At 41.8% G+C, this 18,853-nt stretch overlaps 1 protein-coding gene across 2 annotated transcripts in view; it reads left to right on the forward strand.

The window, feature by feature from the left end:
• The first annotated feature begins 1,220 nt into the window (after positions 1-1,220).
• The window catches only part of LOC139373524 (semaphorin-4A-like), a 45,028-nt gene continuing 27,395 nt past the window's right edge, over positions 1,221-18,853 (forward strand). The window contains exons 1-2 of one of the 2 annotated variants that reach the window (XM_071114134.1): positions 1,221-1,508; positions 11,712-11,964. In XM_071114134.1, coding sequence (XP_070970235.1) covers positions 11,868-11,964 — 97 coding nt within the window. In that variant the 5' untranslated portion in view covers positions 1,221-1,508; positions 11,712-11,867. The remainder of the gene's footprint in view (positions 1,509-11,711; positions 11,965-18,853) is intronic. The other variant, XM_071114132.1, reaches the window with a different exon arrangement.

Here is an 18,853-nt window from a genome sequence, read left to right on the forward strand (position 1 = left end):
AGGGAATCTGGAAGGACATCAAGGAATCTTTGTGTTGTCTGTGAATTTATAGCACGACTTTTGATGTTCCTTGGTTGGGGTCTGAGCAGATTATTTGTTGCAATTGCAAACGTAATAAAATGGTGGTCCGATAGTCCAGGATTATGAGGAAAAACATTAAGATCCACAACATTTATTCCATGGGACAAAACTAGGTCCAGCGTATGACTGTGACAGTGAGTGGGTCCAGAGACATGTTGGACAAAACCCACTGAGGTGATGATGGCTCCGAAAGCCTTTTGGAGTGGGTCTGTGGACTTTTCCATGTGAATATTAAAGTCACTAAAGATTAGAATATTATCTGCTATGACTACAAGGTCCGATAGGAATTCAGGGAACTCAGTGAGGAACGCTGTATATGGCCCAGGTGGCCTGTAAACAGTAGCTATAAAAAGTGATTGAGTAGGCTGCATAGATTTCATGACTAGAAGCTCAAAAGACGAAAACGTCATTTTTTTTTTTTGTAAATTGAAATTTGCTATCGTAAATGTTAGCAACACCTCCGCCTTTGCGGGATGCATGGGGGATATGGTCACTAGTGTAGCCAGGTGGTGAGGCCTCATTTAACACAGTAAATTCATCAGGCTTAAGCCATGTTTCAGTCAGGCCAATCACATCAAGATTATGATCAGTGATTAGTTCATTGACTATAATTGCCTAATTACCTAAACTGTATGTGTAAACATGTACATGCAGGGGCCAGCTGTAAAAGAGACCTTGGTCTCAGTCTGTGTTCCTTGTTGAAATAAAGGTATAATAATAATATACCACACCCCCTCGTGCCATATTGCTTATATATATACTACAGTAGACCTATTATAATCAGCATTGTTATTTCTAAAAACCTGGATATGTGGAACAAACAGAGTGTCAAGTAATATGTCTGCCAGAATGCTCTGCTGAAGTTAGTAGTGGATGATACTAGTAAAAGCCAGAATGGGCTTTAAAGTTGACAAAGGCATTGAGAAAAATGTATTAACATTAATTGTAATGAAGGGAAAATGTAATGATGTGACCACAAGCAACATAGTGAATTTGATCTGTATAACCTATAATATTGTGTTATCAACAGCAGAGGATAATACAATCTTTGGTTATAGTCTTAACGGTTTCCTCCTATAGATGGCGCCTGTTGATCAAGATAGATAGTCTACGGTAATCTGTTGATCAACCGTGTGTTCACTTTGCTGAGCGGGGGCCATACAATTATATGGGAGGAGGCAGGCCAGGCAGACAGGCGTTTTTTCCACTGGGAGCTCCAAGAGCAAATGTTTACGGTCAGCGGTTTCCTTTTGTGGGCACGACTTATTTCGTTCGGAAGCGAGAGCAGAGCTTGCTACCTGAGCGGCGTAAACTACTACACCAATCCAGCCTACCTGAACGCAAGGGTGCGCTGGATAGAACAACGCCGGGAGAAGACACGCATAAACGCATTCCGTGAAGATACCTTGTTCTCTGCCCTTTGAGATGTAAGTAAGAACACTGACGAGTAGGCACTTTTAGTAGCCTTTTTCAATTTATTTGCAGTAGAGCACGTTAGATAGGCTAGCTATGTACTTTACATTAGTACATTTGAACCAGCACAACCACTTAACGTTGTTAGCCGGAACATTGTTGCTAGTTCAGCTTTTCATTCAGTGAGCGTTTTGATTTGTAAACGGCCCATTTTACAGCCAGCATAACGTTTCTCTTGTGGTAGACTTCATATGTTTTGTCGAATTTGCATTGTGAATGGGAACGGAACAAAACAAGATTTGTGATAATACACGCCTGTATTTTGCAAACGATTCTGAATGCCTTTTGCGCGCTGGGTGTTGTAAACCGAGAGAAAGCAACAATTATGGGATGAACTTTGGAAAACACGTGTTTTCCTCTGGCTGACTCGCGCTGTGGAATGTTTTGGGAGTGGAATGTGGGGATTGTTTTCCATTTGTCTTGTACTTTTGTTGTTTTACTGTTATGGAATTCAGTTTGCAGCGTTCACTCTGGAATCCAATGTTTGTGGGTGTCGAATAATATCAGCAGTGGAAAAATAAGCTATATTCACTAGTTCATAACCTTTGACTTAGTTGTCTGTTTGCCCAGTGAAGTTGGCCAACCAAACTCATACAGCTTGGTGAAACTTTTCAGTTGTTGATATAATGACCAACCGTATCAGGCCTAAAACACTCATTAGCTAGTCTGTTCATTTCCAAGCAGTTAGGCCGATTAACCTGTGCCCCCCGCACATTGATTCTGTACCGGTACCGCCTGTATAGCCTCACTTCTGTTATTTTACTGCTGCTCTTTACTTATGATATTTTTTTACTCATCTATTTTTTACTTAACTTATTTTTCTTAAACGTATTGTTGGTTAAAAGCTTGTAAGTGAGCATTTCACTGTAAGATCTACACCTGTTGTATTCGACACATGTGACAAATATAAATCAAGTTATTTGACTGGGTCAATAATATCTTAAAGATGTAGGTTAGGATTGTCTACGCACTCTCAAACGTGAGTCTACCTCCTGATTCCATTGTCACTGCTGCTCGGAGATGGAGAATGCAGAATACCCATGCAATATAGGCTAACCCATGAAATGGCTACATTTGTGTTTCAAAGTGATTTTAATGCATTTTTGTTATTCTGTGACAGATCTAATGCCAACGGAAAGCCATGCTTGGCTGCAAATATGAAGGAAGTCATTGACTGACTGTTTCATTGTGGCAAAGGGATGGAGAGGGAGGGTTGTCTTGCTCTTACCCACTCAGGTGGAAAATTGGATAGATGGTTGAAGTGTGCATCAGAGGCGCACAAACTAATTATTCTGTCTAGGGTTGGGTGGTATCCAGATTGTCATAGTTATACCGCTTCTGTACCATACCAGGACATACTGTATTACTGAATGTGCGCACAAGGGGTGCTATTTCACAAAACAAAAAAAATTGGACACACACAGAGACAAAGGCATGAGGGGATTGAATGTCTCTGCTCTAACCAATAAGCTTGATCTTGACATCTAGCCTCGTAACTATCAAGTTAGCAAAGCAAATGCATAGCTGGAGCCCTGCGCTGGACACAATTTATGTGACACATTTTATATATGCCACATGACCTACAGTTTGTGGACACCTGCTCGTCTAACATCTCATTCCAAAATCATGGGCATTAATATGGAGCTGGTCCCCTCCCTTTGCTGCTATAACAACCTCCACTCTTCTGGGAAGGCTTTCCATTAGATGTTGGAACATTGCTGCAGGGACTTGCTTTCATTCAGTCAGGAGCATTAGTGAGGTCGTGCACTGATGTTGGGTGATTAGGCCTGGTTTGCAGTCAGCGTTCCAATTCATCCCAAAGGTGTTTGATGGGGTTGAGGTCAGGGCTCTGTGCAGGCCAGTCAAGTTTTTCCACACTGATCTAAGTTGGAAGCACAGAATTGTCTAGAATGTCATTGTATGCTGTATTTGTATTTGACAAACAGATTTGTTGTAAAGTTGACGGTGCCACGTTGAGTCAATGAGCCTTTCAGTAAGGCCATTCTACTGCCAATGTTTGTCTATGGAGATTGCATGGCTGTTTTAAATAACTGTCATCAACGGGTGTGTCTGAAATAGCTGAATCCATTCATTTGAAAGTGTCTACATATATATATTTATTACACACACTATATATACTTTTTGTTATGGTATTGAAAATCATACCATCTGTATTTTTGGGGAAAAAAAGGTATATCGCTCAAGCCTCCTTCTGTCATTGGTTGAGGATCTCCACAGCTCTTGAAACCAAAGCCTGCACAGCACAAGCATCTTGTTTGAAGTCAGCTTCAGCCTCTGGACATGCTGATGCTTTATAGCCTGGCTGGTAGTCTGAAGTTCTCCAACCCTTTCGTCTGACAGTATTGTTCATAAATGGGGGCTTTTCCCTCAGATCTTCATATCATGAGTCAGTGAGGAGTATGTGAAAGCAGATAAAGGTGCGTGGTGGGCAGAAGTGCAGGTGTCTAGTGGTTTCTGTCTATTGAAGAGGCTTTGTATGCTTCATTTGCACACTGGTGTCACCAGGCAGTCTCGGGGGGGGGGGGGGGGAGAGAGTGTGTGGCAGTGTGCTATTGCAGCCTAGTTAATTGGCTTGTTCTTGGAAAAACTGTTGTGCAGCATGTGTGCATGCACGCACACACGCACACACTGATACACGCCATTAGACATGCAGATAAACACACTCAACCTCAGCTAGACACACGCATGAACGCACGCATACCCGCACACTCAACTAAAACCCCAAACCCCTCGTCAGACCTGGTAATAGAGTGGTGAGGAGGATGAGTCTGCTGTGTATGGAAGTGACTTTGCTATTTCTTTAATGTTTTCAGGTTCACTTAAACATAATTTGAAGCTTTGTTTGACTGACAGTTACAGCTGATTTTGGGATTGTATATCAATTTGCTCTTCTTATAAATCTGTCATCTAATGTGTTCATTTTTAAACCTTATGCAGCCAGTTCCAGATATCAGGGCATAAAAAATATAACCTCTGTCCTTAATTAGCCTAGTGGGCATGTGCGCCCAGCTATATCCTGTGCCAAGCTTGTTTTCCCTGGCTGGCTAACTGAACTATGCTAATTTTCGCCCTCATTGCTAAAGGTCATAAATACTGCACCGTACACTTCAAAACTCTGTTGCTAGTTATAAAATCATGTAACCAAGAAATTTGCTGGAAATAAACTTAAATGATTTATTGAAATAGTCATGACTGGTTTGGGGTATCTGTTGTGTAAGACAACGGCAGCGAAGGATATCATTGCTCCTTAACACGAATCCAAGTTCGGTTTTGACATACATAGTTGTAAGGTTAGCTGGAAGTTTCTGTCTGTTCTTGGAACTGTGGCAACGGGTAGCCTCTTACCGCTTGGCTCGATGGGATTTGTAGTGATTTTGCCAACACAGCCAGATATGTAAACAGTATTGTACACTTAACCTTTTTTAAACGCATCATATTTGTTGCGGACCTTTTTAGTTTAATGAGTAATCCAGAAATGGCACAAGTTAATTGACATGAACTTAATTGATATGGGGGTCTGCGGAGCTGCTCCTCCTCGCCACTCTACGCTCCGGGCTGGTCAGATCTGCTGTAGTCATGGCAACCCCACGGGCCTAGGCCTCTGTCTTTTGCCTCGCTCTCACTTGCTCTTTCTTTCTCTGTCCCACTCTCTCGATGTCACATCTGGAGCCTGGCTTGGACAAAGACGAGTCTTCTCTTTCTTGTCTTCTCCTCTTTCTTTGCAGCTGGGGTTACCCCTACCACAATGAGTCCTAGTGACGTTTTCATATAACCCTAGTCCCCAATTTTGTCTCGGATTATACCGGGCCAGGACTTTGATGGTTTTGACCCGTGCATTTTTACATTATAACCATATGAACGATTGTCGCTGTGGACGCAACTCGCATTCTTAATGAAGCAGTTCTCACACAGAAAAGCTTTGTTTCTGTTTGCTTTGCTTATTCGCCTCATCCCTTTGTTTTGGTGGCTCTGTTTTGCACCGTTCTCGTTTGACTGATTTGGGAAAGCTGCATATAAAATGTATTTTTATTTAAAGATAAAGTTCTGTCTAGCCCCAATTCAGACTTACGCACCAAAGTAAACTTGTAAATTAGAATGGTACTGTGAAATGAAAAGTATTTGAAGATTAATTTTGCCTCTGCTTATAAATTAAAGAAAACGTTCACCTTTTAAAAAATATAGATTTTTTTTTGTGCACCTCTGAGTGATGTTCTATAGATGTTTTCATGTGCATCTGAGATACTGCTGTTCAAGCAGGCAGAAATTAGTCCGGTATGACACAGCATTGCCATAAAGCCACTCTCACTACACTGGTTAATAGGAAGGACTACTTTACATCGCAAAAATGTCTATCATACATGTCAGATTTCAATACTGGCCAATGTCAAAACACAGGAGGTCGTCTTCTCTCAAATGAGATGTTCATAAAAAAAACTTGCAATATTCTGTCTTTTCTCAGAATTGCAGAATGAGGGTTTTATGCAGACATTATATTGCCTGTAAAGTTATAACTCACCCAGAACAACTGGATCTTGCCATAGTCTACCCTATGATTTGGGGGTGCCTGTGGGTGGCATTGGTCCAAATCGGATGATGGGTATTATATTTAAGGCAGGGTGGTATACCATATTTTACTATAAAACGGTATTGTTGCACAGACGAGTTTGGGTTTTTACTTTACCACTTCTGTAAGGCCATTCTACTGCCAATGTTTGTCTATGGAGATTGCATGGTGGTGTGCTCGATTTTTATACACCTGTCAGCAACGGGTCTGGCTGAAGTAGCCAAATCCAGTAATTTGAAGGGGTGACCACATAACATACATACGTGTGTGTATAAACGCAACATGTAAAGTAGTGGTCCCAGGTTTCATGAGCTGAAAAAAAAGATCCCAGAAATGTTCCATTAGCACAAGCTTATTTCTCCATGTTTTTTTTGCACACATTTGTAGACATCCCAGTTTTACCACAAAACACAATGCCACAGATGTCTCAAGTTTTGAGGAAGCGTGCAAGTGGCTTGCTGACTGCCGGAATGTCCAACAAAGCAGTTTCCAGATAATTGAATGTTCATTTCTCTGGTCTGCGGCCTCACAACTGCAGACCACGTGTAACCATGCCAGCCCAGTACCTCCACATTCGGCCTCTTCACCCGCGGGATCGTCTGAGACAAGCCACCGGGACAGCTGATGAAACTGGGGGTTTGCACAACCGAAAACATTTAGCACAAAAAGTCAGAAACTGTCTCGGGGAAGCTCATCTGCGTCCTTGTCGTTCTCACCAGGGTCTTGACCTGACTGCAGTTTGACGTCGTAACCGACTTCAGTGGGCAAATACTCACCTTAAATGGCCATTCGCACGCTTTAGAAGTGTGCACTTCACCGGTTTCAACTGTACCAGGCAGATGGCAGATAGCGTGTATGGTGTCGTGTGGGTTAGATGTTTGCTTATGTCAACATTGTGAACAGAGTGCCCCATGGGGGCGTCGTGACAAGACCATGATGCCCGTTGTCGTGGCTTGAGTCAAATATTCAACCCTTTTTAATATGGCAAGTCTACATATGTTTAGGAGTTAAAATGGAACAAAGGGAACATTTGTTGTCTAACTGGGAGTCTCGTGAGTGAAAACATCCGAAGATCATCAAAGGTAAACGATTAATTTGATTGCTTTTCTGATTTTTGTGACCAAGTTACCTGATGCTAAGTGTACTTATTGTTTTGTTGAGCGATTGATAAACTTACACAAACGCTTGTATTGCTTTCGCTGTAAAGCATAATTTCAAAATCTGAGACGACAGGTGGATTAACCAAAGGCTAAGCTATTTTTTGCAATATTGCACTTGTGATTTCATGAATATTATATATTTTCTAGTAATATTATTTGACTGTGGCGCTATGCTATTCAGCGTTGCTGATGACAATTATACCGGATCCGGGATGGGTGGTTCAGAGAGGTTAATCAAGGTATTTGGGCTTCTCCAAGCTCTGATGCTGGTCATCAATAGCCTACCAAACTTTCTGACTGCCTGGTACTCAACACTCTATTGTCCCTCTAAATCGCTCTGACATAAATGCAAATGTTTTCAAAAATGTAATCAAATATTTCACGAGATCTCATGTTGCGCAACATTTCTATAGGCTATGCATTTGCGTGAGAAAACCGAGTGATGGCCTCTACTAAAAAGAGGATCCCATCAGCTAGGCCTAGTGTATTTATTTCTCAACTTTCCTAATATTAAGCACATTGGTTATATTTATAACCAGAGTATAGCCTACCTGGCTGGCATGAAAATGAACCACGGGAAAAGCGTCCTCCATTTGCTATATAAGTGTATAGGTGACGTATTTTTTTTCCCCGCTGCACCTGTATCGAAACAGGTGCATGACAATGGTCCATTCTAAATCAAAACAAACTTCTCACACACGTGTATATTTATTATATGTTATATGTAAAGACAAGATTAAATCAAGAATAGTCTGATGGATGACAATATTTGCCTATCGCCTGTGAATGATATATTATCAATTGTGAATGATGCCCAGCATTAGAAACAATGCCCTTTTCTCATAGGCCTATGTTTTAATAAGGTCTGTATCACAGCTAAAGTGGCCAAATACTTCTTAAAATTAAGCACATTAGGCTCAACACACCTTGTAAAGCTGATAACTGCCATACAGTACCAGTCAAAAGTTTGTAGTTTAAGGGGTTTTCTTTATTAGTGAAGACATATGAAATAACACACATGGAATCATGTAGTAGCCTTTTCCTTTGACAGCTTTGCATTCTCTTTGCATTCCCTCCCAGCGTCATGAGGAATGCTTTTCCTACAGTCTTGAAGGAGTTCCCACACATGCTGAGCACTGTTGGCTGATTTTCCTTCTCTGCGGTCCAACTCATCCGAAACCATCTCAATTTGGGCTGAGGTTGGGTAATTGTGGATGCTAGGTCATCTGATGCAGCACTCCATCACTCTCCTTCTTGGTCAAATAGCCCTTACACAGCTTGGGGGTGTGTTGGTTCATTGTCCTGTTGAATAATAAATTATAGTCCCACTAAGCGCAAACCAGATGGGATGGACTATCGCTGCAGAATGCTGTGGTAGCTATGTTGGTTAAGTGTGCCTTGAATTCTAAATCAATCACATACTGTGTCACCAGCAAGCACACCACCACCTCCATGCTTCACAGTGGGAACCACACATGTGGTCTACAGCTTATCATGGGATACTCTACTTCAGGTGAGCAAAATCTAGAGACTTCCTAAGATTTGTCCAATGATTGTACGTTGGCAAGTAATTCTTTTTTTAAACATTTTATTTAACTAGGCAAGTCGGTTAAGAACAAACTCTTATTTTCAATGACGGCCAGTGGGAACAGTGGGTTAACTGCCTGTTCAGGGGCAGAACAACAGATTTGTACCTTGTCAGCTCGGGGATATGAACTTGCAACCTTTCGGTTACTTGTCCAACGCTCTAACCACTAGAGTATATTTAACCCATTTTGAATTTGGGCTGTATCACAATGTGTAATAAGTCAAGGGGTATGAATACTTTCCTAAGGCACTGTATTTAGCCTAGGTATAATTTCGCAAGCACAGAATTCATTAGCTTTTTGCTGACTTTTTGAAATGCAGTGTATTTGAACTTTTTAGTTGTACAACTAAGCTTATTTCGAGAAAATATTTCGATGTGAATTGCCTGTAAGGTTGAAAAAATCAAGATGTTAGGTCATATCTCCCAGTACTACAGGATCAATCTAGGTGGTGGAAAAACCCTGATGTTGGCCAGCTAGCCCAGTGATTTAACCGTGTCTACCGAGCCTGAGAAACCGGGTCTGCAGAAGCGGGTCCCTGATAATGCTGGTGCCGTGGCCCTCGCCCCAGTCTTCTGATAAAGATCCCCCAGACAACGCTCTGTTTTCTATTAGTGCCTTGCTGGAATGTAGCCTCGCGTGCGCACATCTCACCCGACGCGATACCAGCATCCTTCACAACATTGCCCAGAGAGTTAGAAATAGGGTGAGGGAGAGAGAAACTGAAAGGGAGAAATAGATTGACACGGCGAGAGAAACCAGGGTGGAGACAGTTGGAGAGGCAAGGACTGACTAATATTTCTGAGGAGTATTTCTATCTGTAATAAAGCCCCTTTTGTGGGGGAAAAACTTGTTCTGATTTGGCTGGGCCTGGCTCCCATGTGGGTAGCCTTATGCCCACCCATGGCTGCGTACCTGCCCAGTCATGTGAAATCCATAGATTAGGGCCTAATAAATTCATTTAAATGAACTGATTTCCTTATATGAACTGTAACTCAATAAAATCAATAACTCAGTAACTCAATCTTTTTCATGTTGAGTTTATATTTCTGTTCTGTGTGTGTGTGTGTGTGTATATATACACACTGCTCAAAAAATAAAGGGAACACTAAAATAACACATCCTAGATCTGAATGAATGAAATATTCTTATTACTTTTTTCTTTACATAGTTGAATGTGCTGACAACAAAATCACACACAAATTATCAATGGAAATCAAATTTATCAACCCATGGAGGTCTGGATTTGGAGTCACACTCAAAATTAAAGTGGAAAACCACACTACAGGCTGATCCAACTTTGATGTAATGTCCTTAAAACAAGTCAAAATTAGGCTCAGTAGTGTGTGTGGCCTCCACGTGCCTGTATGACCTCCCTACAACACCTGGACATGCTCCTGATGAGATGGCGGATGGTCTCCTGAGGCATCTCCTCCCAGACCTGGACCAAAGCTTCCGCCAACTCCTGGACAGTCTGTGGTGTTGGTGGATGGAGCGAGACATGATGTCCCAGATGTGCTCAATTGGATTCAGGTCTGGGGAATGGGCGGGCCAGTCCATAGCATCAATGCCTTCCTCTTGCAGGAACTGCTGACACACTCCAGCCACATGAGGTCTAGCATTGTCTTGCATTAGGAGGAACCCAGGGCCAACCGCACCAGCATATGGTCTCACAAGGGGTCTGAGGATCTCATCTCGGTACCTAATGGCAGTCAGGCTACCTCTGGCGAGCACATGGAGGGGTGTGCGGCCCCCCAAAGAAATGCCACCCCACACCATGACTGACCCACCACCAAACCGGTCATGCTGGAGGATGTTGCAGGCAGCAGAACGTTCTCCACGGCGTCTGCAGACTCTGTCACGTCTGTCATGTGCTCAGTGTGAACCTGCTTTCATCTGTGAAGAGCACAGGGCGCCACTGGCGAATTTGCCAATCTTGGTGTTCTCTGGCAAATGCCAAATGTCCTGCACGGTGTTGGGCTGTAAGCACAACCCCCCACCTGTGGACGTCGGGCCCTCATACCACCTGTTTGACCGTTTGAGCAGACACATGCACATTTGTGGCCTGCTGGAGGTCATTTTGCATTTTTTTCTATATATTTTTTAAAATGTTGGACATCTGTTCCAAACTTCGGGCGCCAAATCAAAGCACTGCCAGTTGGGGAACCCTGACTTAGGACATCAAATGTTGTTTTTCTATTAAGAGCGAATGCCTGAATACAGGGAAAAATCTGGAACCTGGAAAAACAAAGTGGAATTAGGCAAAATATTAAATTTGTTATAGGTCCTTAATTAGCTTGCACGATGGATATCAGTGAACATGTTGGTAATACCTTTCCCTTGATCAAAAGGTTCACATTGTTGTGAGTAGCAGTCATTTCAACCTAGAGTAAAGTAGGTCTTATCTGTATTTCTCACAATCTCCATGATGTTCCTTATGTCAAATAGAATTTCAAAGTGATTGTTAAGTGATATCAGTTTGTCAGGTGTTTCTCTAGTTGTTCCCAAAATTATTTCACACTGCATGAGTAATTTATTGAATTTGGGTTTTTCCTTGAGGTTTCTTGTAATGTTTTTTTCGCTGAACATCCTGTGTAGGTAGGTGATGCCTACTTGTACATGAAATATACTAGTCCATTAAGTAATTCTGGGATATCCCAGAAGTTATTTGTTCCTCTTAGTGCAGACTTGGGAAATGAGTCATTCCTTTGCTAGCAGGCTTTCTGTCCACCCACAACTCTACAGTGCCAAGGGAGTACTGCTTTTCTCTCTGACCCTCCCTCCCCTGACTCCATCTCTCTCTCTCTTTTTTTCTCTCTCCCTCAGATGCGATGACGGCTGGCTCCAGAGACAAGAGGAAGTGGCTTTTGCCTCTGTGCTCCCTCGACAGAACCAGTCTTTAACACAGACAAACAACGGACACTTTTCGCCAGACGCTTTCTCCCAAGCACTGATTTTGCTCTCCTCCCTCTTTGGGACATCATGGAACGCCAAGGCCCACTCCCTATAATCGTGGTCATTCTAGGGGTTATGGGTACATGTTTGGCCAGGCTTACCCCCCGGGTCTCGTTTCCTATGGGTAAGTCAAACACTTTTTATGATCTTGTTAGCGCCTCGATTATGAGTATGAACTTTTGAAATCCAGTGATGCATTCCAAGGCTTTCCTTTAGTCTCGCCGTCTTAAAGTGACAGTCGCTTAAAGCCAAGTACTTTGCAGCTGTGAATACTCTCCAGTGACTGTATTTAGCTATGGATTATAAAATATATATATTTTTAAACTTAAGAACAGATCATAAAGACACTCTTGGTGTGAATGCTTGTCTATCATGCCCTGCTTGGGCTGGAGAGACCCACCCAGTCCACAGACGTTTGTACATCCAATTGAACTATGCTCCTATACTCGGTATCATGATATGAAAAATGTCAATGACTTGGAATGGCACGGTAAGTATTGTTCTCACCATTGTAGCTCTGGTAGTAATTGCATCCCTAATATGACTAGATAGAGCTTCAACGGGACCAACGAAGGGTCAGAAGTGCAACAGCGCTAACAGGGGGGAAATGCGATCGTGAGTGACAAGCATTGCTAAACATTCCTCTAACTGGGTGAGGCCGATTCAGTGTTGAGTTCGTTTTCAAGAATCAATCACTTACGAATGATCAATGCTCGTTGGGTACTTTTTAAAAATGTATTTAACCTTTATTTAACTTGGCAAGTCCGTTAAGAACAAATTCGTATTTACAATGACTGCCTACTTGTCTCTGAGCAGAGATGATTACTTCAGACCAAAATACACATCTTTGCCATCTGTATATGGTGACGCTGTCATTATGTGCACGTTTTATAGTTGGTTCCAAAGTTGTCCCACATGAGCCTTTCACAGGCTCACATGGAATAACTTTGAGTGGTCTGTTGCCATCCATCATTTGTGGATATTCTGGAGAGGGGAATGAAAGTTGAGCTGTTGTCTCACTCGTACAAAGCACTGCTCTCTGCGGTCGTAATAAGAAGACCTCCCGAGTTTTGCCCCAACTAACGACGTACTAATGAGACGTGCATTATGGTTAACGAAGCAGCCAGCGGATGACATCACAGTGATTTTGAACTGTTGCATGGTCTTCAAAGCGTGTATTCATTACTATTGTTAAAGTGGAACTGACAGCGTTTGAACTACTTTGCAGATATGAAAAGTTTTTATTAGGTTTTATTTACTGCAGTGCTTTCCCACTCTATATTGCTATAGAATATTCACAAATGCCTTACACTGTCATTCCCAAAAATTCTATGAAAACGTGAAAAGGAACGCACAGTGCTCACTTTTCAGAAAATATAATACAATAAAAAGGTATATTCTTCCAAGGTGGTTATTATGAACAGATTTTAATAAGATTTAATGTGGCTAAAACACTGTCAGTTCCACTTGAAGGGGCTGGGCAGTAACATAAAAAAAACGGAATGTTGTAATATGTTTTTTAAACTTTCAGTTTGTTTGCTCCAGTTAAGTGTTGGAAGTTGTAACATAAAGTAAATAGTATCCACCGTTGGCCATTTGTTTGTATAACACTACTGTTCCTGCCTTAGTTTGCACTGAAAATGTCTCCATTCCTGCTCAAATATCACGCAAAGCAGTTTCCAATAGAAATGTAGCCTATCCTCTAAGCTTCTAGTTCTTTCAGCTGTTGAATCTATGTTTGGAATTTCAAACTGTATTCCTTACGTTTAAGATGCAGATAACCTCAAGGGATTGCCAGAAGGTTTCAGTTCAATGTGTCTTCAGTGTTTACTGTGCAAATTGCTGAACCATTTTCACCTATCTCTGCTTTGCTTTTTCTATGGCCATTTCAGTGGCTTGTGTTTTGTTTAAAAGCTGTGTTGGCCATTGAGACCGAGGCCCTAATGGATTTATACTTAACATCGGAAGTGAGTTACGAGAACTACTCAGTAAAACAGGGTAATAGTCTGCAGTGTCATCAATGGAATCGAGTAGGCCCCTGACTTGCAAATATTACGGGGTAAGATGAGGACACTGGCACAATTTGGCAGACTGTTTCAGGTCCTATAATAATGTGTAGTTCATAGGGCCCTATCATATGTTTTTGTTTTTTGCCTGACTACCTTTTAGTTTTTGCCCAAATTCTGTTTTCTCCCATTTGTTTTTCCTTGATTCCATTTGCACCCCAAAAATGCAGGGGTTCGCTCAAAATCCCACTCAATGTTAGGGATGCACCGATATGACATTTTTGGCCAATACCGATATCCTAAGTTTTCCTTGCCAAAAAACCTGATACTGATAACCGGTATTTAACATTTTTGTGGCCTTCTAAGCATTCTAGTACAGTTAAATAGTTGAAACACACACACACACACACACGGACCAAAAAGTCCCCATCACCAGTAAAACATAATCAAAACCTATTTCTTTCATTTACTTGCTGTGCTGTTTCGTTGTTAATTTGTTCAGTCGTTTCATTATCAATCAGGATTTCATCACATGTCAAGCAGTGAAGTTTCAGCTCTGTCCGTGGCCTGTCGTGGGTCCTCTTCTTCTGTGCTTCATTGTCACTGTGTCCATTTCTATCTTATCCAGCTGTGTCTAACATTTCACATAAACCCTGTTTCTTGTCTCCATCAAAGTAGCGGTCCTTGTACCTAGCAGTGAGCGGTCCTTGTACCTAGCAGTGAGCATGGTGGTGACACATTAAAGAGGCTCAGAGAATTCCACCGAATCGCTTGTTTACAGTAGAGGTCCCACCAATTTAATTGGAATGGCCCATTTTAATTAGGGCCGATTTCAAGTTTTCATAACAATCGGTAATTGGCATTTTTGGACGCCGATAATATTGCAATCCACGAGGAGACTGCGTGGCAGGCTGACCACCGGTTACGTGAGTGCAGGCAGCAAGGATCCATGGGAAGTTGCTAGCTAGTATTAAACTTAACTTATAAATAAACAATCAATCATGGTTGATATTACTATTTTAACTAGCTTGTCCTGCGGTGCATATAATCAATGCGGTGTCTGATATTGTCACTTCTCTTGCGACCAGTGTAAGTAGAGTCAGGGTATATGCAGCAGTTTGGGTCGCCTGGCTCGTTGCGACCTGTGTGACAACCGTTTCTTCCTAACACAGACCGTCATTAATTTGCCAGAATTTTACATAATTATGACATAACATTGAAGGCTGTGCAATGTAACAGCAATATTTAGACTTAGGGATGCCACCCGCTTGATAAAATATGGAACGGTTCCGTATTTCACTGAAAGAATAAATGTTTTGTTTTCAAAATAAAAGTTTCCGGATTTGACCATATTTTATGACCGGGGGCTTGTATTTCTGTGTGTTTAATTATATTATAATTAAGTCTATGATTTGATAGAGCAGTCTGACTGAGCAGTGGTAGGCAGCATCAGACTCGTAAGCATTCATTCAACCCTCACTTTCCTCCGTTTGCCAAAAGCTTTTCGCAATGCTTGAAGCACAGCGCTGTTTGACTTTATGACAAGCCTATCAACTCCAATAAGAACATCCAATAGTCAAAGGTCTATGAAATAGAAATGGTATAGAGAGAAATAGTCCTATAATAACTACAACCTAAAACATCTTAACTGGGAATATTGAATACTCATGTTAAAAGGAACCACCAGCTGTTTCATATGTTCTAAGCAAGGAACTTAAACATGGCACATTTTGCACTTTTACTTTCTTCTCCAGCACTGTGTTTTTGCATTATTTAAACCAAATTGAACATGTTTCATTATTTATGAGACTAAATTGATTTTATTTATGTACTAAGTTAAAATACAAGTGTATTGGCGTTAAAATCATAATTGGTCGACCTCTAGTTTACAGCCTCTAGTGGAGTACTTTTGCAAGTTTTGTTGAGCAGGTGTTTCAATGCCATGAGAGGGTCTGCTGCAGACGCAGTTGATGAGCTTATTTCTCCAGTCAGTAGTTCGAATGGCGGCTCAGTATGATGAAATCCTGGTTGAGAATGAACAACGAAACAGCAGAGCAAGTAAGTGAAAGAAATAGGTTTTTGATTATGTTTTACTGGTAATGGGGACATTCGTAAATGCCAACAAAGTGACTTGTTGGTGTGTGTGCGTTTCAACTATTTAACTGTACTAAAATGCTTAAAAGACCGCTAAAATTCAAAATATTGGGTATCGGGTAAAAATGGCATATCTGTGCATCGCTAAGCTACGTTATATAGGTATGCACATCAGCATTTTTAGCTAATATCGACCAATTCCGAGATATTGTGCATCCCTATCCAATGTAGTTGCTTTTCTTAGTCCACAACAATGCTTAAAACCATATCAGGAGACCACTTTGGAAGTCTGGGCAAAATATTAGTGCATTTAGATTTTTGTGTGTAGTTAAACTTTTAATGCCAGTGCACACCAGCAAGACACCGTTGTTTAGTTAGCAATGTTGCACACATGTGATTGCAGAGTTTGCAAAACAAATGGCCACTGGATTGATGCAAATAATCATATTCTGCCAAATGTAAACGTTTCAATGAGAGGGTTTTTTGGAAGCGCCTCTCCATCTCTACCATAAGAAGGTTATCATTAGCATCATCGCTAATGGCTACACCAGTGTTGACACACACACAGACCGAGGCATTCCTGTGCCTGTTTCAGAAAGTTGCAGAAAATACAAATCACTGATGCAATTTGTTCATGTCTTATTATTAACTTGGGAAAATGAATTCTAATAATTTAGCTTAATACGTTTAGTTGATGTCCTAAGTTAAATACATTTTTGAGAATTGTTGAATTCTGTTTTGTCTGGATTCCGTGATTTCGTCCGCAATAAATTCACATTGAAGAGGACTCGCTGTATAACACAAACGGAAGCCCAAACTGTGTCTGACTAGAAGAACAGGAAGCGAAGATGACCTGATTGAGAAAAATAAATGTGAAAGCGGATACATTTGCAGACTTAGGTGAAGCCTTTTGTTTTGATTCCTCTCTGTGGCTTTGTTCTGTTTGGGCACAGTATCAGATTAGGTTGCGTGAGTGTTTTTGTATGTTTTGCTCAGGAATAGTACTAATGGGGTCACTCACCCTTTTTTTACAGTTTTGTGCCGTCCCAAACTGTTTTCTTTTTCCTGGCTCGGATGCATCTAATCACATTGTCCTTTTTCAGCATGGTTTCAGCAACAGGCCATTGCAGTACAGCTAAGCTCGGCTCAGTAGTGTGAAAAGGGTAAGCTTTTAGGCTTCCCCGGAAGCCTGGATTGAACTACTGGAAAAATGTCCATCCTCTTAGACGATGCCAATACCCCATTCAAGACCCATTTTTCCCCACACTCAATGGAACAGCACAAACGCTAAGTTTTTAAAGTTGACAACACTTCCTCCAACTCGGGACCCAAGATCAGCATCTCCAATAATGCTTATTGTTTAGGGTCAGAAGGGATTGGGGTCTGGGGTAATGATCTTTTATAATTTCGTGAGAGGTGAAAGTAAACAAAGCTGCTCCAGGGTCTTTCCTCCTTTCAGAGCTCATTTAAGGAGTGTTGGAGGCAGGCAGGGAATTAAGGGACTTAATAGATAGAAGCCCATGGTGTTCCCGTCCTCCCATGCAGCTCGAAATGTTGATTATCTCTGCTACTTGTAGCTGGGATGACCAAGAGAGCCTGACAGGCTGATGCCTTAACCTGCCTGCTGCTTTAAAGGTTTGTTGTAAGTCCTATCATTTTCTCCCAATAACATTGCGTTATTTGGAGTTTGTGTTCGGGAGTCGCCTAACTTACAAAAGCAGTTTGTCTTATGTTAGACCAGTGGTCAGATCAGTATGCTAGGTCATTAATGTTTTTCTTCCAGTTTGCCAGGCATAGCCTATTGACCTCAGTATCTGGTCTACCTTTGCTGTAGTTGGATACATTTAAAAAAATATATATAATAATAATGATGTTTTACAAATGCAGGAGAGTTGCCTGGCTTTAAGAATGTGGTGTATAAATGTTTACCTCAGTTTCTGCACCTGCCCTGAACACCTAAGTTGTGAAGAATGTTCTTTCTGCTCACGGTCTGTTAGCGAAATGAGTTTACTCTTTTCTGATTGAGACAGATGACCATTTTTGCGTGTTAACAAACTAAACTGCTCGTGACTCCATTCTGTGCTGTTTAGAATTCCACAGAATAGTGTTTGAGTTGGCCATGAGCGAGGACCTAAACCGATCACTTTTCACTAAGCTTTACAGAACTTGCTCATTTTCGTTATGCTGACATGCGGATATTTGGAGTTCCTCGTCTCATTGGTTTTGAGGAAGTGTCCTCGGGTAGCGCATTTCTGCCGTTAGCAAACTCTCACATCCCCATTTCCAGCAGACTTTAGTTAACCACTCAGCCTCAGGCAGTGGGGCCTCAGTCAGCTGGAGCCAACCACTAAGATGGTTGGCGTCATGCAACATGCACAACGCGAGTTGTGTACAAATGCGTGTGCACACACCCACACACATTTTATAGATCCACACTTTTTAATGAATGAGTGACACAATGAATCACACGAGTGTCGATGTCATTACAAATGGATGGCCGTTATGGTAGTTAGTTAGATTCAAATTGAGGCGAGAAAGGGAGAAACATATGTCCTGTATTCACAACCGTGTGCGAATCTCTCAGGATTAACTTCCACTGAGGTCTCTTCATCTCGTCACTGAGATGAGCCTCAACCCCGTGTGTGCAGGCAGCGGAGGGATGATGACGCGCGCTGACAGGTACGGGACGGGATCCCTCCTAATCCCCAGGATGGCAGGTTTTATCTGCCGTGTTGCGCAACACCCACCCATCCCCCACTTCACCCTCTTTCTAAATGGGTGACTGCTCACACAGTAGCCCAGTCCGTTGCTCATTCATGAGTAACCCACCCATGAGACATGACCCATAGAGCCACACCGTAGTACGGAAATGCAGTAGTCACTCCCTCTGCCAAATGTCTCACATGGCCAACT

The sequence above is a fragment of the Oncorhynchus clarkii genome, chromosome 18 (genome assembly GCF_045791955.1).
Source record: "Oncorhynchus clarkii lewisi isolate Uvic-CL-2024 chromosome 18, UVic_Ocla_1.0, whole genome shotgun sequence".
In the NCBI taxonomy this organism is placed as follows: domain Eukaryota; kingdom Metazoa; phylum Chordata; class Actinopteri; order Salmoniformes; family Salmonidae; genus Oncorhynchus; species Oncorhynchus clarkii.